At 41.7% G+C, this 24,644-nt stretch overlaps 1 protein-coding gene across 1 annotated transcript in view; it reads right to left on the bottom strand.

Moving 5' to 3' along the window:
* cntn4 (contactin 4) overlaps positions 1 to 24,644 on the bottom strand; it is a gene marked incomplete at its 3' end in the record, with an annotated part of 137,279 nt that overhangs the window by 58,471 nt on the left and 54,164 nt on the right. The window contains exons 5-7 of the mRNA XM_080001588.1: positions 11,540 to 11,743; positions 5,963 to 6,065; positions 5,374 to 5,558 (exon numbers count right to left, since the gene is read on the bottom strand). Coding sequence (XP_079857714.1) covers positions 5,374 to 5,558; positions 5,963 to 6,065; positions 11,540 to 11,743 — 492 coding nt within the window. The remainder of the gene's footprint in view (positions 1 to 5,373; positions 5,559 to 5,962; positions 6,066 to 11,539; positions 11,744 to 24,644) is intronic.

Genomic DNA, 24,644 nt, shown 5'->3' with positions numbered 1-24,644 from the left:
AATGCCACGCCGCACTCAGGCGCTGACCTTTGAGAGGACCCCCTCTGTAATTGTACGTACCGTACATTTTCCCAACCTGGCAACCACAAAGTGGGATTTGTGCATTTTCTGGATTTCAAGGAAGGCCCCCTTTTCATATCAGATGGCGATTTTCATTTGATATGCATTTCACAGTAGAGAACACACACATACTGTATATATATATATATATATAATTATTATATATTTTTTTTGCCCACTCCTTACAATACACTGGTGTGCTGTCTACTCCATTGCCTGTGTCTCTGTGTCGGAGGGCCCTAAAATTGTCACTTTGGTTACGTGTTACAGGCGGATCTGCCTAAGCAAAATATAAGAAAAGCAATCTATACTGCCTAGTAAGCGGCTAAAACTCCATTTGACGCTGGCCAGGTCCTTTAAAGTAACTTTTCTTCAGCTTTAATGAACTAGCTGGAACTTTTATTTAAGTACCGATACCTCTTGTGTCAACTCTGAGTGCACACAGTGTGTGCGTGTGTGTGTGTGTGTGCATGCTGCCAATAGGAGAGATGGAAGGATAAAAAAAAAAAAAAAGACCTCTCCAAGACTCCATTATTACCAGTCACTTAGCATCGCATCCATCTCAGGCTCCCGCAATCTTTTCCTGCCGCCTCTCTCCCATCCGCCCACTGAACCTTTTCAAGAAGCCATTGTTGGCCGTCCCTGTCAGGGTCCTTCACTCCAACCCTTCGCTCAATCTCGTCGCCAACCGAATCCTCTCTCCGTGAGGGTTCGCCAAATTAAAGCGGCCAGCCATCTCGCCGCCGGGGGCCAAACAGGGGCCAAAAATCAACTTTGCCAAAAGCTTTAAAGAGAAAATGCGTTTCCCCCCCCCCCCCCCCCCTTGGAGAAAATCTATTTACAGTACAACTTATCAGATACACTGTTCTCTCTTACGCGACTTCAGAGATAAACTCTCATGTTTTTTTCCGGCCAGCCATGTGAAAACTCGCCGAATGCGGACTAACGACGACTAGCGATTAAAAGTTTGGCTCTTTCCGTAGATTTGGCTCTTCTTTCGCAACTCTGGGAAAAAAGATTTGGTCGATTTTCCGACTCTTGATTTGTTTGATTCGCTCAGTATAACGAGAGTCGGACGAATTTTGGCAGAATGCCAAGTGGAAATCGGTCACAATTTCGATTCGAATTACTTCAAATGCCTTTTGCTACCTTTTTTTCCAGATTTCTTTAATCCTGAATAATTATTTTTCTGATTACGAGTAGAAGATTCAAACGATTATTTTGCCAGAGTGACTTCCGACTCCCGAGGAGTGGGCAGTCAGGAATATTAGCTTGCTTCCAACAAATTGGATCGTTCTGAGTCTTGCATTACCAACAGGGGTTTCCGGTTCAGTGTTGACTTTGTTGGATCGAGTTGGCTGACACAAGGCTGTCTCATGTTAGGAACATTGGACTGGTTTTGAATGCTACTATACTACCCTTAATGGAAAGAACTTATACTCGTGCCGGAATCTTTATTTTTTCATGAATGAAGGCAACTGAAGGGATTTTATTTCATCACTCAGATAAAGGAGAGGTCAAATACAAACTTGCCCATGTCCTACCACCAAGAAAGTCTCTAAATGTGATTTTATAAAACTTGCCATCTTAGTCGCGTTTCTTAAAAGCCACAAGAAACTCCACATTGTTAAATTGGGCGTAGGAATGAATATACTATACTACAGTATAGTACTGTACTATACTACTATGTCCCCTGCAGTTTCCCTGCCTAATTTTTAGCTTGACAACAGGGCTGGATGATTTTGAGAAAAATATTTAACTGCGGGAATAGTTTTTCAGGAGATATATATAAAATGACTTAAACGATTAAAAAATTAAGACATTTATTTATCAAAATTTACAAATTGTTTTGCATATTTCACAACAGGGTCCAGTATTGACCCAACTGGAAACCAACGCTGTTTGAAAAGAACAAAATATAACGTTCATGCAAAATGTCTATTTCTATGTATCCCTATTTATATTTCATCCATCTGTGTATTTATTCATTTTTTTATTTATGCATTTATCTATTTATATATCCATTTACTTATTTAGTCGTTTATCAAGCTATTTATCGATCCAATTATTTATTTATTAATCCATTTAGTTATCCATTTATTTTATCCATGTATCAAATAAATATATGTTTATATATCCATGTATTTATTTATATATCTTTTTATTTAAATTAATTGTATATGCAAATTAACATTTGGGGAATTTCAGTTCAGTTCATTTATTTAACCATTAAAGACAGGCACCGGTCGATTTGAAGCCACAGAATATCACCCATTTTCTATTTCTTTCTTCGCCCTCTTTCAAACAGAAAGCCTGAAGGTGGCGATACGCTTATCAATCTCCGCCGTGGGCTTACAACCGCCGACAAAATGTCTCAGAGGCTTAATTCAACGGGACTTCAAAATGAGATTACAGATTTTTATCACCCAGTGCGGAAAGAGAGCGGCCGGGAAAAAGAGAGAGAGAGAGAAAGGACGGAGGAAGACTCTGTGAAAAAAGGAGAAGGGGCCCGTGGCCAAGAAAACAAACCAGCGGGGACTAGAGGAATCCAAATCACAGCCTGTTATGGTAAATGAGCTAAGGAGCTTTGGGGGGGAGGTTAGACGTCTTTAAGTGACTTGTGACAGGGCTGACGGGGTAGGACTTTCCAGAGAGTAGCATAGGATCGAGGAGGATCAAGAGATCATCCCTAGAAAACAGACAATGAATAAAGATATTTTGCCGGCAGTATTTAAGATTCAAGCTTTAATGATGACGAACACCATGACAACCCAGTGACATGATCCATTTTTCAACATGTTCATCTTTACAGGCTTTTTACAGGGACTGGCTGAGAACCACAATACAGATGAAACGGTTTAAGCTCAACTAAGTTAGTGATACATATTGTTATAACTCATTTTGTCTATTGGTTATTGTTAATTTGTTAGGTTTATTGTAGATTGCCATTTTTTAATAATTTCTTTGTTAATTTTTAGGATAATTGTATTGCCAATTTTTAGGTTGTTTTCACGTTTATTGTAAATTACTAAAATGCTAATTTCTTTTTTTGTGGATTTGTTTTGTTAATTAGTATTTATTTTCTATTTTAATTATAATTTCTTTATTATTATTATTATTTCAATAAATTCATCTATATTATTTCAATTGTTTTTCATTGACAACACCAAATACTTTTCAGAACGTGTGTTCCCACTTTTTACCACTTAGAGGTTGGTCACTGTCAGAATTAATAAAATAGACCTTATACAGATTCCTTTTAGAACTGAGAGAGAGTAAACAGATCTCACAGAAGCTCATCTCTTTAAGAGATAAAAGTACAACATGTCCATGGAAAACATATTTTATAGTTAAGTTGACCTTAACTCTGGAACGAGCACATTCTCCAAAGGAATGGCGTGGTAAATGATAAGGCTCATAGCCTTATTATTAAAAACATATGACAACATCCGCTTTAAGTTCATATTTTAAATAATTTTTACTTTATTTCTTCTTTTTTTCCTGGTGCAATACTGAAATGAGGGCCTAGTGGTATTCACTGCCCCTCTCGTAGATGACACATTCATACAGATACATTAACCCTCGCTTGTGGAAACCGTTGTTTAAACAGCCGTTCCTTATTTGACGCCTGCAAATTCTTGACCGGAGAAACCTAAAACACCACATTGTGAAATTGTCGTCTCCGCCAGAAAAGCCGATCACAATGATAGATGGCAGTCAACAGTGAGCGATTCCGCACTGTGCTGGAAATCAACGTTGGGAGAGCCTGAGGAGGATGAAGTAGCAGGTTTCTTTGGTTTTGGCTAAATGGGTCATTATGTATGCAGCGGCGGGAGAGAGGAAGAGAGAGAGGGGGTGCTGGGGTGGCAATCCCTGGATAGCATTCAGGTACTGACTTAATAGGACATTGTGTAGGAACGGCACTATCTCAAAGCCACCTCCCCAACATTAGTCACGGCTGTCCAGCTCCATAATACATACAGTAGAAGCAGTAATGCACAATAGCCCTAATATTTGTGTCGCAATTTGGCTCGAGGTATAGGTTTCCAAGACACAAGTTGGATTTTCAGAAAGGGCCGAGAAACGCATTCGGAAAAAAAACGCCAACTTTCATATTCACAACTAGATCTACATCTTTGTGTTGAATCACATCACATCACTGTTCTTTTTTACTGCTAAGGATTAGTGTTGCCCATGCAATCCTTTAAAGCAGTAATCCGTAAGATTATTTTGTTTAAAAAACTCCATGTTTGACACTTTTCTTAGCTGGCACATTATAAGGAACGGCCATTCCACGTGTTTGCATCACGCAAATTGTGTCATGCATGTACCGCTCAATATGATGTTTGTGAGTCCGCCACCCCAAAAAAAACAAAAAAAAACTTTCAAGAAGGGAAAGTGACCTGTCCAAGAACAAAGTAAACCCAGATGTAAAAAAATGGAATTCTGGGATTTGGAAGAGTACACACAGTACCGTGTACAACACAGACAGTTTTACGGATTTCTGCTTTAACAAGTATCATCTATTTATGGTGATTTATTTATTTTTTGTGTTTCTATATATTTTATATTGTTAATAGTGTGTACTTGATTTGCTCTCTATTTTCTGCTGTCCCCTTTTTGCTGCTGGAACAATGTCAATGGAAAATAAAGGTTTATCTTATCTTATCTTATCTTATCTTATCTTATCTTATTTTATCATTTACGTGAAATTTGAAGCAAAAGTTTTGAGCTTTATGCAAATATAAGTCTTGATTTCGCATGGCCACCTCTTTTCCAGTATCTCAATTTGGAAGTTTGTATGCCGCCAGTCGAACAATCGTCGACAAAAGACTGAATCACCCCCAATTCCGCCCCACGCCTTTCCCGTGCATCCAGATGCCCTGGTGCAGATTATGTCCCTGACATATGTGCTGCTGGTCTAAGTATAGTACATTTAACGGCTTTGATCTGCAGTCAAGTTGGATGTCAATCATGGTGCCATCTGGTGGAACCCAAAACAAGGCTCACCAACAAGGTCATGTCCAAGGGCTCAGCCTCATCCGCATCACCCCTTTTAATCTGGATCAAAATATTAAAGGCATCATGGCCGACAGCCTTTAATCATTTTGATGTGCTGTTAAAATGATCCCCCCCTCCCCTCCCTTCCCCAACCCTCCGCACGCCAATGGCGCCGCAGTCTCCGTTGATCGCCATTGACTATTTTATGAGAGCCGTGTTATCTCCGCCTCTGCCGTCTCTCCGGTCTGAGCACATCTGACAGCTCGAGCCGGTCGAAATATTCAAATATGCATGGGTGGCGGGACCACCTACCGTAGAAAGAGAGCTTCCCCTTCACTGTGTTCATACCCCTGGAGTTCTCTGCCACGCACTCGTACATGCCGGCGTCCTCCTGCTGGAAATAGGGGATCTCCAGGACGCCGCTGGACTTGCGGGTGTCCACTTTCCGGGCGAAGGGAACACCGTCCAGCTTCCGCCAGCTGATAGACGGGACGGGGCTGGTGGTAGGAGGATTGTTGTTAAATTTTCTGACTCTTGGTTCATCCGATTGAGTTGGTGTCACGCATGTTGAGCGAGGGATAACTTCCGGTGAACGATGAACGAGAGTCAGTGACGTCGGTTCATCACTAATTATTAGTAGGCCGTAATAATAAGCAAAGTGTCTGTGACGTTTTTAGTGGTTAACAGTGTGCCGTGGGATAACTTCATTTTTTCCTAAGCAGAATTTAAGGGTAATAATTACATTTTAGAATCAAGTTTCATGCAGACTGATTTCCGGGAAATGCAAAAAATAAAAATAAATGTATTCGAGCTTACAAATAGCACAGCATTGTCTGTCTAGTGAGCGGTTTCCAAAAAGCAGGGGATAGCATGCCAGGGCTGTTTTGGGAGAAAAACCTACTTTCCCAGAGCGAAACATTCCAGCTTCACCGTGGATCCCTTTGCCACGTGGACCACCTCCGGAAACTGAACCTCAATCTTTGGCTCGTATTCCCCCATCACACCTGAAGGAAAAGGAAAGAATGAATTATAGAAAATATAATATAATATAATTCAATATAATATAATATAACATAATATAATTCTGCTGGTCGCAGAACCTGGTCAGACGGAGGAGTCACCCGGAGTCACCCCACAGTGTCTGGAACCTCCAAGCAGCACAAGTACTTCCACAGTGTGGAAAGCCAGAACAGCATCAGGTGAAGTGGCCTGCCGTCAACAAGAAGCAGTGGCTTCTGTTGGACGAAGACGTGAATAGGATCCTGGAGTCAACATCAAAGGGAGATGCTGACCAGAAACTTCACACTATGTGCACCCTCATAATGTGCATAGGGGAGGAATGGTTTGGCGTCATGGAAAGGCAAGGCACAAGTACTCCAGGGAGGCCAAATTGGCGAGAGATTAAGATTAGCCAGCTGAGACAAGAACTGAAAGAACTGAGATCTTCTTCAAGATTGTGTCCCAACGGTTAACAGAGTTTCTCCTAAAGAACGGGTATGTGGACACCTCAGTATAGAAGGGTGGAGTCCCAGAAGTACTTGGATGCCTAGAGCACACGGGGGCAGTGTCTCAGCTGATCCGAGAGGCATGGGAAAGCAGAGGATCCTTGCAGCACTCTGGCTGAACCTAACCAACGCCTATGAATCCATTCCACACAAGCTCATAGAAACAGCATTGACAAGACACCATGTGCCAGAGGCGATCCGAAAACTCATTCTGGACTATAACAACAACTTCAGATTGAGAGTCTCTTCAGGATCATCAACATAAGACTGGAATCAGCTGGAGAAGGGCATAATCACTGGCTGTACAATCTCAGTAGCACTCTTCCCACTGGTCATTAACATGATTGTCAAATCAGCGGAGGTGGAATGCAGAGCCCCGATGTCTAGATCTGGTACTCGGCAGCCCCCGATAAGAGCATTCATGGATGACCTTATGGTGACAGCAACATCTGTTCCTGGGTGCAGATGGCTCCTTCAGGGGCTTGAACGAATCATCTCACGAGCAAGGATGAGTTTCAAGCCAGCCAAGTCCAGGTCTCTGGTCCTGAAGAAAGGCAAAGTGGCTGACAGGTTCCGCTTTACCGTGGGAGGGACACAGATTCCATCAGTGACAGAGAGACCAGTCAAGGGCCTCGGGAAGATCTTCGATAGCTCCCTGAGGGATACAGCCGCACTCCAACAAACCAGGAGCGACCTGGCAAACTGGCTCACTGCAAACGACAAGTCTGGGCTCCCAGGGAAATACAAAGCCTGGATGTACCAACATGGAGTCCTGCCGAGGTTATTCTGGCCCCTTCTTGTTTATGAGGTGCCTATGACAACTGTGGAGGCTCTGGAGAAGACCATCAGCCAGTTTCTGCGGAGGTGGTTGGGGCTCCCTTAGTCCCTATGCAGCCCTGTATGGGAATTCCACCAAGCTGCAGCTTCCCTTCAGCGGTTTGACAGAGGAATTCAAGGTCACACGCGCCAGGGAGGTGACGATGTACAGAGATTCCTCTGATGTTAAAGTTGCCACAGCAGGAATCTGTGTGAAGACCGGTAGGAAGTGGCAGGCACAGGAAGCAGTCGACAGAGTAGAGGCACGGCTGCGGTGCAGCACTTTGGTCGGTAATGTGGCAGTGGTGTGGGGAGGACTGGGCAGTTTTCCCAAGACACGCTATGACTAAGCCAGAGGGAGGGAGAAGCGTCAACTGGTTCAGGATGAGATACGAGCAGAGGTGGAGGAAGACCATCGAACCAAGATGGTCGGCATGTACCAACAAGGCTCCTGGACTAAGTGGGAACATGCAGAAAAGATCACCTGGTCAGAGCTCTGTAGAGCTGAACCAATGTGCATAAAGTTCCTCATCCAATCAGTGTATGATGTTTCCCAAGCCCAGCCAATCTGCATCATTGGGGCCTGGCTGACACACCGGCATGCCAACTGTGCCAAAAAAGCGGCACCCTGGAGCATATCCTGAGCTGCTGTTCGAAGGCATTGGGGGATGGCCGGTACCGCTGGCGCCACGACCAGGTCCTTAGGGCTTTGCCAGACACAATCAGCGCAGCGGTTCAGAACAGCAAGAATCAGCACACCCCCAAGCAGTCCATCACCTTTCTCAGAGCTGGGGAGAAGGTAAAACATCAGCCACGCTCTTCGGGTGGGCTTCTTGCCACTGCAAGGGACTGGCACCTCTAAGTCGATCTGGGAAAGCAGCTCAAGTTCCCAGAACACATCTCAACCACTTCACTCCGCCCAGACATGGTCTTAACATCGGAGTCTACAAAGCAAGTGGTCATAGTGGAACTTACTGTCCCCTGGGAAGACCGAATTGAAGAGGCCAACGAGCGCAAAAGGGCGAAGTACACAGAGCTGATGTCTAAACGTAGGAGCAATGGCTGGAAAGGCCATATATATATATATATTGGGTTTTTTTTGACAAACAAGAATTCAACATAGACAGCTGATGATTCATGACCACAACAAATGATAATAAGAGCTCCCAGAAACTGATTATTTACCTTTTTCCTCTGTTGTCAACCATATTCACATTATATTCTCTGTCTATAGCCATCATAGTTCAAACAACTCAACATTAGTAAAGCAAGACTTGATTTGATTCGATTTGTTCATAGTGAACACATTTTTTAACTGACTGGGGTCTCGAGAGTCGTGAGTCACGCATGCCCAGGTTACGCTGACTGAATCAAACGAACGAAGAGTCGTAAAAATGAAAAAAATCGTTTCAGTCAGTCTTAGTCACTCTTAATGAGCCGGATCTTCTCATACTCAACATTATGAGTAGAGGTTGACTTAAAAATAAGTAGAAGTTTTGACCAAAATGATGTCTTCCGAACAAGATAAGAACAAATCGAGGCAGTGATCTGGGTTCTTGCTGTGTTTTCAGTACAAGCCCAAAGTGAACTTTCTCTTTTATCTTTTTCTCGCTCTGAGAGCTCCCCTTGCTGTGATTGGTCCAAATTGTGTTGCGTCATAGCAGGGGACGGACTTCAACCGCCCTTTCCAGGTCAATCAACCTCCTTCTTTTCCTGGGTCTTTTCCTGGGTTGAGTTTGATTTCACAATAATTTCCTTTTCTTTTTTTCATCTTTATGGTCAGTAAGGCAAAGCTCTCGTTATTGCGTTCTTATTGAGTATTCTGCCTACGGTGTTCTGGGGCAGTCCGGCGGTTCTTACGTCTTTCGTTGTCACGTCTTTTAAAGTGTTCCTCCTGCTTTGGCGTCCACCTGTGAATCATGGCGGCCGTGGTACAAATGGCCCCCTTTAGATGGGCAGGAAGCGTTCCAATTCCACACCCTTGTGTTATCAGCACGACTGCAAGAGCTAATTCCAGATTATTATCACGGCTGGAAAGCATAGGCGCTATCACCTATGTTAACGCAGACAGTGAGCCTTAAAAGGGGAGCGGGGGGTAATTGTCTCATAACCTTATGGTATGACCTTTTGCAAAGGGGGGGGGGTGGCTGGTTTAAGACGGGTGTCACCCATCCATCTCCACTGTGAAGGAGGAGGGCGGGAGGTAAATTACGGAGGGTTTGATATGGTGGTGGTTATGTGTTGTCCACATTTCACTTTTTTTTCAATAATTAGATTTCAAATTCGATGAATAAATAAAATATAATATGTTTTATGATTATATTATTATATTTTTTAAATCTTTAATTATATATAATTTTTTTTTGAATCCAAAAATCCTATTCGTGAAGTGAAAGTCTTACTGTATTTGTCAACATTTATGTTATCGTGTGAATATAAGTGTGAATATAATTCACTCCAAAAGGTAGAAAAGGTATTAAAAAAAAACAAGGCTTCAAATAGAACGCCCATTGCGAATCAGGAGTAATTGAGAATAAACAATTCTCCAAAGGACACAAAAACTGCCTAAAAACCCCTCTTCATTTATTACCCGACAATTAATTTAAAGCTGTTATTAATATGATTAATATGACATTCACGCAGTTGTCGCTGAGTTATGAACAATTACAGCATTATTATCTCTCTTTCAACAAGCTTTAGACCTGTGTAATGAAATGTCATAAAATAGAACCAAAATCTTTTCATTCTCTCTTCATTACATGAAGTGCCGCTAATATACTGTTTTATACCATGTATCTATGTATATTCAAGTCAAATTATTACATATTTTTATTATTATTATTATTATTATTATTATTATTATAATTATTATTATTATCGTTATTATTAATATTATTATTATTATTATATTGTAATTTTCTATTATTAGTGTTATTGATATATGTATCATTATTATTATGATTGATATGTTTAATATTAGCATCATCAAAATATTTATTATTATTTTTATTGTTATTATTATTGTTATTATTATTATTATTATTATTATTATTAGTAGTAGTAGTAGTAGTAGTAGTAGTAGTAGTAGCAGAAGCAGAAGCAGAAGTTGTAATTGGATCAAAAAAGGAGCATAAACCATAGATAGCATAAATTTATACTATGTTCATCATCACATTTTGACACACAAATGTCATTTCATACCGTTTACCTATCTTCAAGGCTAACATTATTATTATTATAATTGTTATTATTATTATATTTTTTGTTATTATTATTATTATTGTTATTATTATTATTATTATTATTATTATTATTATTATTATCAGCAGCAATAATAATAATAAATAAATAAAATTATTGTTTGCATTATTATTGACTACTACCACTTACTATAATACTACTATAATAATACTTGGCATAATAATAAACATAATAATAAACAAATAAATAATAAATTAAAAATACTATTATTATTATATTATTATATGATTATCAATATTAATATTTTATTCTTGTTATTAGTAGTATGGATAAAAAAAACATTTTGAGATGAATTATGATATCGATGTACTGTGGATCCGCTTATTAAACAAAGTCATTATATTACATTATGAAATAATGTCCAAGCTGGAGAAAGTACTTCAGAAAACCCCCAGCGACGCAGAATCTCCCTCCTTGAATTCAAAAATTGACTTCTGCCCTCTTTTTAGACTTTTTAAGGTTAAGTGTGGTAGGGAGCGATCCCTCCTTCCAGAAAAAAAGAGCATACAATAAGACAAGTTGCCAGCCGTGACCTTTCGGCTGTGGTGCCTTGATAAAGGCCAGCCCCGGGCGTCAGATCCAGCACAAAGAAAAGAACATGTCGAAATTAGCAAAGAAAGAACTAATTAACCTTTGCATTTCATTTGTATTCTTTAAAAAAGTACACTCGTCCTACTTTCAATAACCAACAAAACAAGAACAAGTTGGTCCCTTGCTTAATTTATTTTTATATCACCATCACTATAAGCCTTCGTTTCGAGTCTGCCATATCTCCCGAATAAATCCAAATCCCGAGGCCGACACAAGAAAAACAACAGAATTCGGCTTTAAATAACAGTTTGGAAAAAAAACCAAAAAAACAAAAACGTGAAAAAGTGAATCTGTTTTGAGTATACCATCGCTGCGGAGCACCAGGGGGGTGGGCGGGCCCTGCGCCTGAGTATTGGTCACCGTGTTGGTCACCACGCAGGTGTAGTTGCCCACGTCAGAGGGCTCCACCTTGGCCACGTACAGGTTGCCCGTCTCCTGGGAGACGAACCGGCGGGTGTCCTGCTTGACGAAGGTGGGGTACTCGTTGAGGATCCAGGAGAACGTCAGATCTGCGAAGGGAGATTTTGAAATAAAGGTGAACAGATGTCACAACCCAAGTGATAGGGATGATGGTGGGGTGGGGGGTGGGTGGGGTGGGGATGGTACGGGAGGTGTTTCTTGAATTTATTTTGTTCATATGAATGTCATATTAATCATATTAATAACAGCTTTAAATTAACTGTCGGGTATGGAAGCAGTTTTATGACATTTAAGACGGATTTCTGGAGAAAAAGACTCTCTCTTAACCAATGAAATGTATTTTTTATACAGATTAAAATGTGGCAATGTAATGTATTGTAATGTAATGTATTATAATAAAGATAAAGATAAATATACTTTATTAAAGAAATTCCAGTGTTGCAGCAGCAATGACATACATGACAAAACACACACACAATGTACAAAAAACACACATATTTATATATATATATATATATACATACATACATATTTACAATCACACATATATACATATATACAGATACACAAACATATGCATCAGTGTATATACATATACAGGATCTATCCATCTATCTATCCATCTATCCATCTATCTATCCATCTATCTATCTATCTATCTATCTATCTATCTATCTATCTATCTATCTATCTATCTATCTATCTATCTATCTATCTATCTATCTATCTATCTATCTATCTATCTATCTATCTATCTATCTATCTATCTATCTATCTATCTATCTATCTATCTATCCATCTATCTATCTATCTATCTATCTATCTATCTATCTATCTATCTATCTATCTATCTATCTATCTATCCATCTATCTATCTATCTATCTATCTATCTATCTATCTATCTATCTATCTATCTATCCATCTATCTATCTATCTATCTATCTATCTATCTATCTATCTATCCATCTATCTATCTATCTATCTATCTATCTATCTATCTATCTATCTATCTATCTATCCATCTATCTATCTATCTATCTATCTATCTATCTATCTATCCATCTATCTATCCATCTATCTATCTATCCATCTATCTATCTATCTATCTATCTATCTATCTATCTATCTATCTATCTATCTATCTATCTATCTATCCATCTATCTATCCATCTATCCATCAATCTATCTATCTATCAAGGTACTATATATTTGGTAAAGGGCAGAGCTATTCTGTACTAGAAATAGCTATTCTCTAGTAAAAGGGGGAGTTATGAACTAGATTAATCTATCAACTGCTGCATGAGAACTTGAACCACTTTGATAAAAAAATAAAAACATCTAAACAAATAAAATATGTTAAAACCAAGAATTCCAATGTAAGAGTTTTTGTATGGGCCTATAGATACCCTGTATAAATATACTGTATAGAATTGAGTCTTTTTTTTTTTGTATCTTCTCCTTTATCTCTCAGCTACTCCCGTTAGGGGTCGCCACAGTGGATCATCTGCCTCCAATACCTTCTGTTCTGTGCATCTTCCTCCCTTACACCAACCGCCTGCATGTCCTCCCTCACCACATCCATAAACCTTCTCTTTGGCCTTTCTCTTTTCCTCTTGCCTGGCAGCTCCATCCTCAGCATCCTTCTCCCAATGTAACTCATCTCTCCTATACACGTGTCCAAACCATCTCAATCTGGCCTTTCTCACTTTTCCACCAAACTGTCCAACCTGAGCTGTCCCTCTAATGTACTCATTCTTAATCCTGTCCATCCTTGTCACTCCCAATGAAAATCTCAACATCCTCAACTCTACCACCTCCAGTTCAGCCACCTGCCTTTTGGTCAGTGCCACCGCCTCAAAACCGTACAACATAGCTGGTCTCACTACTGTACTGTAGACCTTCCCCTTCACTTACCTTCCCAGTCATTTTTGTATAACAGGAACAAAACTTAAATGTCTTCCTTTGATTTAATGATTCGCTCATTTTAATTCAATTTTGTTTGTCATTTATTGGATTGATCTCATTTCTGTCGATACAATCAATATTCCGAATTATCCTGCTGTATTTACAGCCAGGCTTTTACAGCAGAGTGGGAGTAAATCAGCATGCCAGTTCGGGCGCCGCCAGGGCAGGAAAAAAATCAAGGTTAAGAAGGGTTGCGATTGATATTGATTTAAGCAAACAGGTCACAACCCTAACATAAAGGTTACCATCAACAAAACCAGTTTACGCAATTCAAAATCTGAACATTATCACCCAAGCCAGCAGCTCCAAGAGGGCTTTGGGCCACAGTCACAATAAAAGCATTAAATGAATGTACATATAATGCATAAATACATTTACATGTATTGTATGTCAAAGTATATGAATATATACTGCATATATTAAGTATATACAGTATATAATAAAAGTTTATAATAGTATATAATAGTATATACAAGGAAATATATATGTGTATATATATACATATTACACACAACATACAATATAAACTGTATATACAAAAAAGATTAATCTATATACTGATACACATATATTCATATATACAGTACACACATAAATCACAAAAATATATATACATACTATACTATACTATACATACATATATATACACAGAAAATAATACTACATACTGTATACTGTACAGTACAGTAAATACATAATGCTCTCATTATTGTTGTGCATTGGGAATAAAAAAAAAAAACAACACCTTTAATTAACTCAGCAGATAACAGAAAAACTGAGGAAACTGCATTTGGTTTTAACTTTACTTTAGTTATCACTTGAAATATGAAGTTCCGACGCTGGGATCGAATATCCACTCTTTTCAATTGATTGGCCCGTACTGTTGGTGCTGCTGCTGCTGCAACCTAATCTGAACCTTCCCCTTATCATCACACTAGCAATTAATCAAAACAGCCTCGGCGGATATGTCTTCCCTTGGACCCCTTTACTGCCGGGGCCATTTATCCCAGCAGAACATCGACACATTTGGGCACTTGAGTGTGTGTGTTGAGGCTGTGTGACAGATCCGAAGTGGGGTCCACGGGGGGGGGCACTTTAAGGCAGGATTAGTCATGTTGTTTGTGTAGGCGTCCCCTCTGGTGCTTTTGGATCAGGGCTGCACCTGCTCTTACCGTCCGTGTCAAAGGGTGGAAATATAATGAGATGTTGCATAAATCAGGTATAAAAAGGTTTTGCGAATATGATCAAAAGCAAAAATATGGCTGGCTTTCTTTCATGGGCCGCACAATATATGTCGTAGTTGGTCGAGAAAGCAAAGTTCCCCAGGAAATCCATATTAACATAACGTATTAGGCCTATTTCCACAATGCAATCATTATTCCAATTGGAGTATCACCCCTATCCACCTTGCTGGCAGAAGACCAACAGAGGATAAGATGTTTCATTAGTCTTTGTTCCTATTGTAAACACAAAGAAACCCACAAGGGTGCTTGTGTGAAGAGTGAAAGAGATTTTTTTAAAAGCAATATTTTATTGAGGATTTAGACTTTGGGATTTAGAAACCACCTTAGAAACCCCTTTAACCCTTTTTGAAGGATTTAGTATCCTTCAAAAATGCATACTGTATCCCGACAATAACTGTAAACATTTGGTGTTTGCAAATCGATCCATTTTAATTATGTTTTGAAATGTACTCCACACCTAAGGTGTCTTACACTGTTCAGTATTCATAGGTAGAATACCTATTATAAGCTATTCAACCTTTTCAGACAACGATATGTTCTCTCAGCACACTATGGTAAATGACAACAAAGGACTTATGGATATCATCTGCAGGATGCACATGAATAGTGTCCACTGTAGCAGATGAGGGAGCATGGTTAAGCCATGGTCTGCAGGTGACAGCGCTGGCTTCATCCCACGTCAGCGCAGCTGTATTGGGTCAGCCTCGCCATCAGTCCCATTGGTGCAGATTGCCCCAACCCAGCTGAGAGAGTTTTCATATGTGTCTTGCAGTGAGGGAAAGGCGTGGTGCAGGAGACAAGACCCTGTGGACCACACCCAAACATGACCCTGACGCTGATTAGTTCTATGTTGTTTTATGTTCACGTTTTGCGAGCCAGCGAGCCTTTTTTGTTTATCCCTTTAAAAAAATTCCCACTGTGTCTGCGCCTCACTGCCCGAAAGTCTCCGTCTCACTCCCTGAACCCGTATGTGTGGGTAGAGTCAAGTGGCGCAGTCGGCATGATGGAAGGAGCACTGGGCGCGAACCGCTGGCGCATCACCGAGCTTGAGGATCAGCGTGACTTCCTCCGCTGCCAGCTGGACCACTTAATCACCAGTGGGAGCTCCCATGATGATGGGGGGGGACCCACAGCGGGCAGCCAAGCTCCCGGTCCCTGGCTCTGGGGTTCCCTCTCCTCTGTATCCTGGGAGGACTAGTTCTGGCCCAGCCCTGCATAGCCTGCAGGGGCCTGGCGCCCGGAGACAACACCGCTGTCTCCGGTAGGCAGAAGCGCTACAGGGCAGTGGAGGTGTTAGTTCGCGCCCCGACCGACATCTGGTCCGCCGCCACCAACCGGGAGCCAGCAGGGGGAGCAACCCCGTAGTCAGCCCCAGGACCCACGCGGAGTTTGCCGGCTCCCTGGAGAAGAATGTCCGAGGGTCCACTATGTCTGCCCCCAGGACCCGCGGATTTGAGACCGGCCCATCCCAGCAGGACCCCGGCTCCTCCAGATCGCCTGGGGGGGAATGACCGGTGCTCCGCCGGGCTCATGGCTGCCATGGCACGGCCCTTAGCTTTCTCGCATGGTTCCCCTCTGTGCCTACCAGCCGGGTCCTGTGGTGCCGTGGGATGCGGTAGATGGACTGTAGGCTGCGGCACACGATCTGCTGTGCGTTTCTCCAAACAAAATGAATAAAAATTGTGTGTTTTTATTGTAGATGTGTTTATTGTATTTATTTAATTTTATTGAAATTTATAAAGTTTACATGCAGTCTCCCCTACAGGTAGTACGGCAACGAGAGTCGCACAAACTTTTAAATTAGTCCTTGTAGATCGAATACATTTTGAGTGAAGAATTAGCAACTGGATTGCTTATTTCTCATCTTATATGTTCAGAAACAGATTTTGGTGGATGGACAAGGTGATATCAATGAAAGTTTACGAACTAAATACAACGGAAGCTGGAAGTGAAGCTCAAACGCCATTGGCTCACAGAACCTGGAACTTGTGCTCAAACCCCATTGACTCACAGAACTAGAAGCATCAGGAGGGAAGCGCACCCTGCTAAACAGAGCCTCGTGGAACAGGATGAGTTAAAAGCATGTTTGAATGGCTCGAATGCATAATCTGAGCAAAAAACTTCAAAATCATGTTTTGGGGACCTCAGAGGCCGATATTAACTTGTTGAAAAGGAGTATAATAGGTCTCCTTTAAAAACCGATGGCAAAACGGCGTGCCCACATGCCGCACTCACCTGTATATCTCTGTGATTAGGGACAGGCTAAATAGAGTGAGCCGTGACACACAGTCAGGAAAGGAAATGACCCAGTTGTTGGTTTCATTTTCCGGCGGAAAATGCTTTTCCAGGCGACTCACAATAACCTGATGGCGAGTCACCTCGGACACAATAAAACAGCGCAAAATGGCCCGCTTCAATTAGGCGGTGGAGATGTGCGTAAGTGGTGCGCTGCATCTCTCGAGTGCCAATTAGTAACCGCCATCTACACCAACCTGTGCCGTTGAGGCCCCTCACCCTTAGTCGAGGCGTTTGAAAGACTGGCTATGGACCTCATCAGGCCGTTAGACACAACGAGGCAGTGCCATTGCGCAGAATTACGGCCAAAAGTGTGGCACATGCACAGTTTCAGGTCATCTCCCGAGTTGGGATTCCAAAAGAAATCCTGACCGACCAGAGCACTTCCTGTATGTCACATACACTTCGGGAACTTCACAAGCTATTAGGCGTCCGCTCAGTTCAGACCAGTGTGTACCACCCCCAGACTAACAGCCTGGTGGAGCCGTTCAATATGACGCTGAAGAACATTGTTAGTAAGTTTGTGCACGACAATAGCCGTGAATTGGGATAAAGGGTTGGACCCTCTGTTTTTTGCAGTGCGGGAGGTGCCTCAGCCCTCCACGGGAATTTCTCACTTTGGACTCTTTGGCAGGAGACCCCAGGGGGTGCTAGACTTAATCAAGCAAAACTGTGAGGGAGGGCCTAGCACCAGTGAGAACCAAGTTCAGTACGCTATGGACATGGGAGCAAAGATACGCTTGGGGCGCTTGTCAAGGGAGAATTTGCTCCGGGCTCAGGAACGTCAGCGCCGGTTGTATTTCACAGGTGTTAATGTTGCTTCCTATGTCCAGCTCTAAATTTCTCGCGAAATGGCGAGGGCCCTTTGTGAACCTGAACCTCCTAAAAGAGTGGAAGGAGTGGGGGTCCATGTCTTTGGCCACCGTGGCGACTGAGGGGGATGTGTTGGGGCCGGAGGTTCAGTATAGGCTACCGAAAGGTGAACAAGGTGTGAAAATTTGTACCCAACGTCCTGGGTCGGCGAGCTGCTTGACCGGTAAGGCACGGCTCAATTTTTTTTACAATACTGGATTGAACCATGGGCTACTGGCAGATTTCCTTGTCTCCAGAGTCCAAGGAAAAATCATCTTTCTCTACTCCAAATGGGTTGTACCAGTTTGTGCCGCTTCCTTTCGGGTGGTTCTGGGCCACAGCCACCTTTCAGAGACTCATGGATCGGGTTCTGCATCCACACGCAACATATGCTGCTGCCTACTTGGACGACGTCATCATCCACAGTGACAGCTGGGGGCAGCACATTCAGCAGGTGAGGGCAGTGCTTGAGTCCCTGAGGTGGGCGGAGTTCACCGGCAAGTATGCGGTTGGGCAGAGGGAGGTACGGAATCTTGGGTACCACTTGGGTGGAGGACTGGTCCAACACGAGATGAGTAAAACTGCAGCAGTCGCAAACAGTCCCAAGGCCCAAGACAAAGAAAGAGGTAAAGCAGTTCTTGGGGCTGGCTACTAAAGGAGGTTTGTAGCCGATTTTTCAGAGATGACCAGCCCTTCGTCTGATTTAACTTGAAAGGGTGCGTCAGATCCAGTTCAGTGTCAGCAGGTGTCTGAGATGGTAAATGGGCAGCCAGCGCTGTTTACACCGCGTAGGACAGACGGCTGGGGGCAGTGTTCCAGCGGGTGGAGGGCACCGACGGGCCAGTGCTGTACATTGGCCGTAAGCTCTCCAAGAGTGAGACGAAGTACAGCACATACGTAGAGGTACATAGAGTTATTATATGTTGCTTTATATGCATGTTTCGGCCAGCGAGCCTTTTCGTTTATTCTTTTAATAAAACACCCGCCAGGTCAGCACCACACTGTCTCTGTCTCCCTCACTGAACCGACATCTGCATAGTGGCGTCTAAGATCAGTAATGTACTTATAACAAGAATTTTTTATAATTGAATAATAATAATTCAATAATGTCATCTTTTTTTCATCACTTAATGTCCAGATATTTATTAAGGTTCATTAAGATATCTCTTGGAAATAACATTTTTATCTCAATGAGACAACCTATAAATAAAATAAAGGTATAATATGTTAATATGTTTTTATCTGTTTTTATCTTTTTTTTTTTTTTACATGTTTTTTATCTTTTCAAATTAATAGTTTTTGAACAGTTCTGACTCATCTGCTGGTGACATATATCTGAGGATTAAGTAGGATTTAGTATCAGTTTTAGCTTGATTAACGCATTTTGGATTGCTCAAAAATCCAACTTTGGGTTTTTTTCTGGTCCATCTGCGTAATAATGACTAGAACTATAAATAACTTAGAACCTAGCTCATTTATGTACAGTATGGACAAGAGGGGGCCAGGAATTGCGCCCTGTGGAACCCCTGAGTGACCTCACGTCCAAACAAAAAATAAATAGCATTATCAACAAAAGCTTTCTATAATAAAATAGCAAGGCATTTGTCTTTCCTGTCCAGGGAGGAGATTATCTAATTTACCACCTTACCGGCTGCTGTCCTAGTGTTATGACCTGGTCTAAAACTACATAGAAAGGAGTTCAGAATACAGTGCTCAGATATATAGAATCACATTGTTCAAACATTGATGTTATTGGAAGTACTGTAAAATGGAGTCGAAAAATATGATTAAGCAGAAAAGCAATTATGTAGGTGGCTGATAATAAAAAGTTTGCAAAAGATCCACAACAAATGCACCAGTAGCTTTTCTGGGATCAATTGTAAGCAATGACACCCAATCACAGTCACATACGTAATGGAAGAAAAACTTCCTATGTAACAGGTTATTCCTACTGTATGAGGACATGTCACTTCATCAACTCAACCACTAGAGGAAACAATACACAGAGGGGCAAATTCACAAAGAATGGCTTGAGGTTGCTAATAACACCATGAATTGCGCATTCATTTGTGGCCACTGCCTGTGCAGTCTTAGCCTCCGGTTTTACAAAAGATATTGCGCGAATTGTATGCCAGAGCAAACATGCCCTTGTTTTGCATCTGATCTCAATTATCCATGTGGCAAAGGAAATAATCTGTGCATTATTGGAGGGGGTGTATCAATGGCTCCAGGAAGCCTGACACGGGACCAACTCCAGCGCTTTCTGCCAATGCCTTGGTCAGGGTCACCCACAGGAGAACTAACCCCTAACATACATAAAATAAAATAAATACATCTGAAATAATAAAAATGTACTTATTTATTTGTTTCATTTGTAGAAACAGTAAACGGGCATGTAAATGTATAATGGAGAGTATCTATTACACACTGACACAACTGCTCTTCCCTTACCTGATTTATGAATTATCAGTCCAAAATAAATACAAAACTTACAATCATTTTGGGACTTTAGTTGTTCTGATTTAAAATGTTTCATGAAAATGTAAAACTGTAAGGAAATCCTTTGGGGTAGTCCGCCGGTGCCACGCCAAATCCTGATGGGGCTATAGCCCCGGCAAACAACCTCACCCCCCCCCCCCCCCCCACGTCGAATGGGATTTGAAAATAATGGAAATTGTTCAGTGCGCGGGGGATTTGTTATCTGTGCGGGTTTGCGTCCGCAAAAGCCGTGCAATCCTTTTGTGAATTTGCCCCTTAATGTGTCCTCAAATAAAAAACACGCAGAAATTAAATGCTGATTATGCATTTTATTGTTCAGGGTGTAGATTATAACAGTATTGATAAAATCCATTGACTTTGCTCATCTAATCAGCGTGCATTCATCTATTCCTCAATTTCTTCAAAGTCTGCATTTGATTATGGGCCCACTGACCCATTTTAAAAAGGAACATAATGTTTGCCACAGTACTACAAATATCAGTATAACAGCCAAGATCTTATTCTGGATCATCGATAGCACGTTTCACAGATGATGTCGATCTATGTCTGATAGATCATTCCTGGTGAACCTTTCATCTTGCTAGGTGTGGAAAACTGCATGTGAAAATGTTAAAAACCCCATGCGGTTCGGCGGGCAGAGGAGAAGCCCTGGAGCCCAGAGAAACGTCGCTCGTCAGGAGTCGAAGGACGAAACGTGCGGGCGCACTAATTGAACACGGGCGGACAATGAAAGCTCACGCTGCACCCGCGACCGTTGATAATTAAAAATGAAGCGGTAAAACATAATGTCACCATGTATAATATAACGTTGGCTGTATTGTGTATCAAAATGCAAAGCGCTGGGAGGGCTGGCCGATGATTGCCTTGGCCATCACACAGGACGGACAGGACACGATAAGCTAACGATTGGAGGAGAGTTCCCCTGGCGACCCTGGTGGATCCATGACTGTCAGTGACGACGAGAAGGCCTGAATAGGCTTTTGTCCTGCGGCGCTGAAGTGATTCGTATCTAGGCAGTTTTCATCCTGCGGCATCTTACGAGCTGCTACGGCCAGCCTGCGGCCACCTCCCTGGAGTGGCTTAAATACAATGAATATGTATTTAAACTCGCCCCGTGGACAGCAACAAAAAATCCCGTATAAATGAACAAGGTGAGCTACGGTTAAAGGCAGCCAAAGCTGTGTGCTGCTTTTTGTTTGGTTGTTTTTTTTGTTTGTTGTGGTTGTTGTTTTTTCTCTCTTAACGACATGGCGGTTTATTCCGACCAACAAAAAGGGGAGGCGGGGTCGGCCACCTTCAAATTTACATTATCAGCACGATTGTTTGCGGAAGAACATTAATTATGTCACAGTTGCCTGATCGTTCGGTATTAATAATAGCCTACTGTGAACAGTAAAAAAAAAAGAATATGCCTGGTGGCTCCAAGGAGCCCGAAATACAATGTGTTTGGGGTCTGGGGTGTTCAAATAAATAAATAGATAAACAAACAAACAAACAAACAAACAAACAAACAAACAAATAAAAAAATATATATATATATTGAAAAAATACAAATAAACATATATATTTTTCTGTAATAACAAAATAGATTAAATAATGGATTATAATTAAAACAAAATAAAAAAGGCAAAAATAAACACAAAAAAAGATCGCCTTTAAACCCCTGGTCGGTACGGTTTGCGCTGCTAAGTGCACTACTCTCAGATCTGGCCCTGGGCTCCCAGAATCCTCCTTACCCCGGTGTTTTCCTTACTGAACTGGACAGGATGCACATGCTCGGTGTTCTTAAGACCCCAAGGGGGTGGGGAGCCTTAACAGCACACACACATACACACACACACACACACACACACACACACACACACACACACACACACACACGTGCACACAATAGCATTTCTATTCGCAGCGGAAACGCAACAAAACAACACAAGTGATTTCAGCCTTGAGTTGAGTTAAGTGTCCTCCCCCTAAAGGTCTCTTTCCATTAGAAGAGTGGAGGTCCGCTAAATGCGGTAATTGCGCAAAATACAGAGAGCCGAGGCTGGGTTGCACACGGCCAGCCCCCATTAATGCACCAGGGGAACTTTGACAAATAGAGACTGTGACAGGTCCTCGGCTCCCCATCGCTCCTCTTCATCCACTGTGGCAGAGGAGAGAATTGGACTCAGAAATAGCACGGAAAAGAAAGCCGCTCTCTCTCTTTCTGTAGATTATATCGCCGCGGTAAGAAAGAAATACGCAAAGTGTGTATTTTTAGATAAGGCTGCCATTCCACAGGCCCCTTAATTTGGAGTTGTGTGTATTCTACTCCATCTCTTTAACGTTTGGATCTTAGTTTGTGTCTGGGGTCTGGGTCTGGGTTTGGATCTGGATTGGGATCTGGGTCTGGTTCTAGTTCTCGATCTGTATCTGGCTCTGTGTCTGGCAGAATTTGATAAGCAATATGGTTTGATATGCACACAACGTTAAGGAAGTGTCCCCAAACAATATTTAATTTATGTTATTTTTGATTGAAAAAAATTGTGAAATGGGTTTGAAATATATAATTATTTCTATATAATGCATATAATACACATGGATCTCCCTCCATGCGTGTGATAAAAACAGCCTATTCAGACAAATCATTTTCATAACATGCAAATATCGGCACTTTGGCCGCACCGTTCTAAAAGCACAGTACAGAGCAGGAAGCACAAAGAAAGTTCCTATTTAGGCTCAAGATACTTATTGAGCCTCGATCAGTTGCTTATCAGCCTAAATGTGAATTGTAGTGCATCAAAAATGTGGTACCGGCGTTTCTCACACTATAATTGTTGTTGTCTAGAGGATTTGGGGACCTCAAAAACAGGGTCATGGGCGAAAGTGAGGTTGAGAACCCTTAGTGTAAAAGTCCATCATAGGTTCACGCACCTCACACTCTTAGAACTTTCCTACCTGAAGGCAGCTTGGAGCCTCCAAGTAGGTTATGGAGCAGATCATGGAGTTGGTCCTTAAATTAAATTAAGGTGAGCTCTTTATTTGACGGTGGCTGGCGTTCCCGCTGAGCTTGGCCACTGCTGGAGGGCTGTCAATTTCTAAATAATCCCTGTCTGTTATTTAATTTGCCTTTGGCGTCTGTTGTTTCCCGTTGCACCGATATGGTGTGGTCTGCACAATGCGTTTGATACTCTGATGATGCGCTGTACAAATGGGAGATCAAATCGGCAGGAATCTTATCGGATATTAAAAGAATGTTCCGCAAAGTGCGACGTTCATTGGTGTGATCAGGAATCAAATGCAATTGGTCCAGCTCTTGATATAATATCACATTTGGTGCTGTTATTCATTGAAGGAAAATAAAACAGATTAGTGCTCCGAAAAAAAGCAGCAGTTGCCTTTAGTGATAAACAAATATGCTCGAAAAAGACAGAAAAAAAAAGTCTTAAACCAATAGATTTTTGTCCGTGCATCTTGTTATGTCCAGGATCAAGTGTAGATTATAAATAGACAACACACAGAGAGATGGGGAGAGAGAGAGAGAGAGAGAGAGAGAGACGGAGAGGGAGAGAGAGAGAGGGAGCAGTTCAGAGGCATCACTAAAACAGTCCTCCGAGATTGCCAGGATTGCAACACACCAAGTCCCCGCGGCGTCAGGCGGTGATACATCGCCCACTCCGCCTTGCATCATCCCATCGACAAACAAACACCAGAGGGAGGGACCCCAGCAGTCTCTCGTCACACCTGGGATGAGCTAACAACAAGCCGCCAGTTGCCGTAACAACCCCCCCAAAACCCCACCCCCCTACCGATGACTTCTGGGGTCCCGTCACTTAGCAACTTTAATTACACAATATGGACATTATATATATATATATATATATATATATACTTTACAGACATCATAAAATACTTACCATATATAATATCATTGTGCTACTCCATGTGCACTCTGTGGATGGATGTGTACATATCTTCTCTTATATCTTTATTATATATTTTATTTATATCCCCTTCTTACTTCGTACTTGCACTGTTTTTTTTTCCCCAGCTGTGAAACCTTCGATTCCCCACAGAGATGAATAAAATCTAATTTTATCTTAACATTGGTCACTATTAAAATACATTTGGAAATGTATGTATACATTTAACATA

This window comes from Zeus faber (genome assembly GCF_960531495.2).
Source record: "Zeus faber genome assembly, chromosome: 5".
In the NCBI taxonomy this organism is placed as follows: Eukaryota; Metazoa; Chordata; class Actinopteri; order Zeiformes; family Zeidae; genus Zeus; species Zeus faber.
The sequence above is the reverse complement of the archived record's forward strand: the minus strand, read 5'-3'. Positions and strand labels throughout refer to the sequence as shown.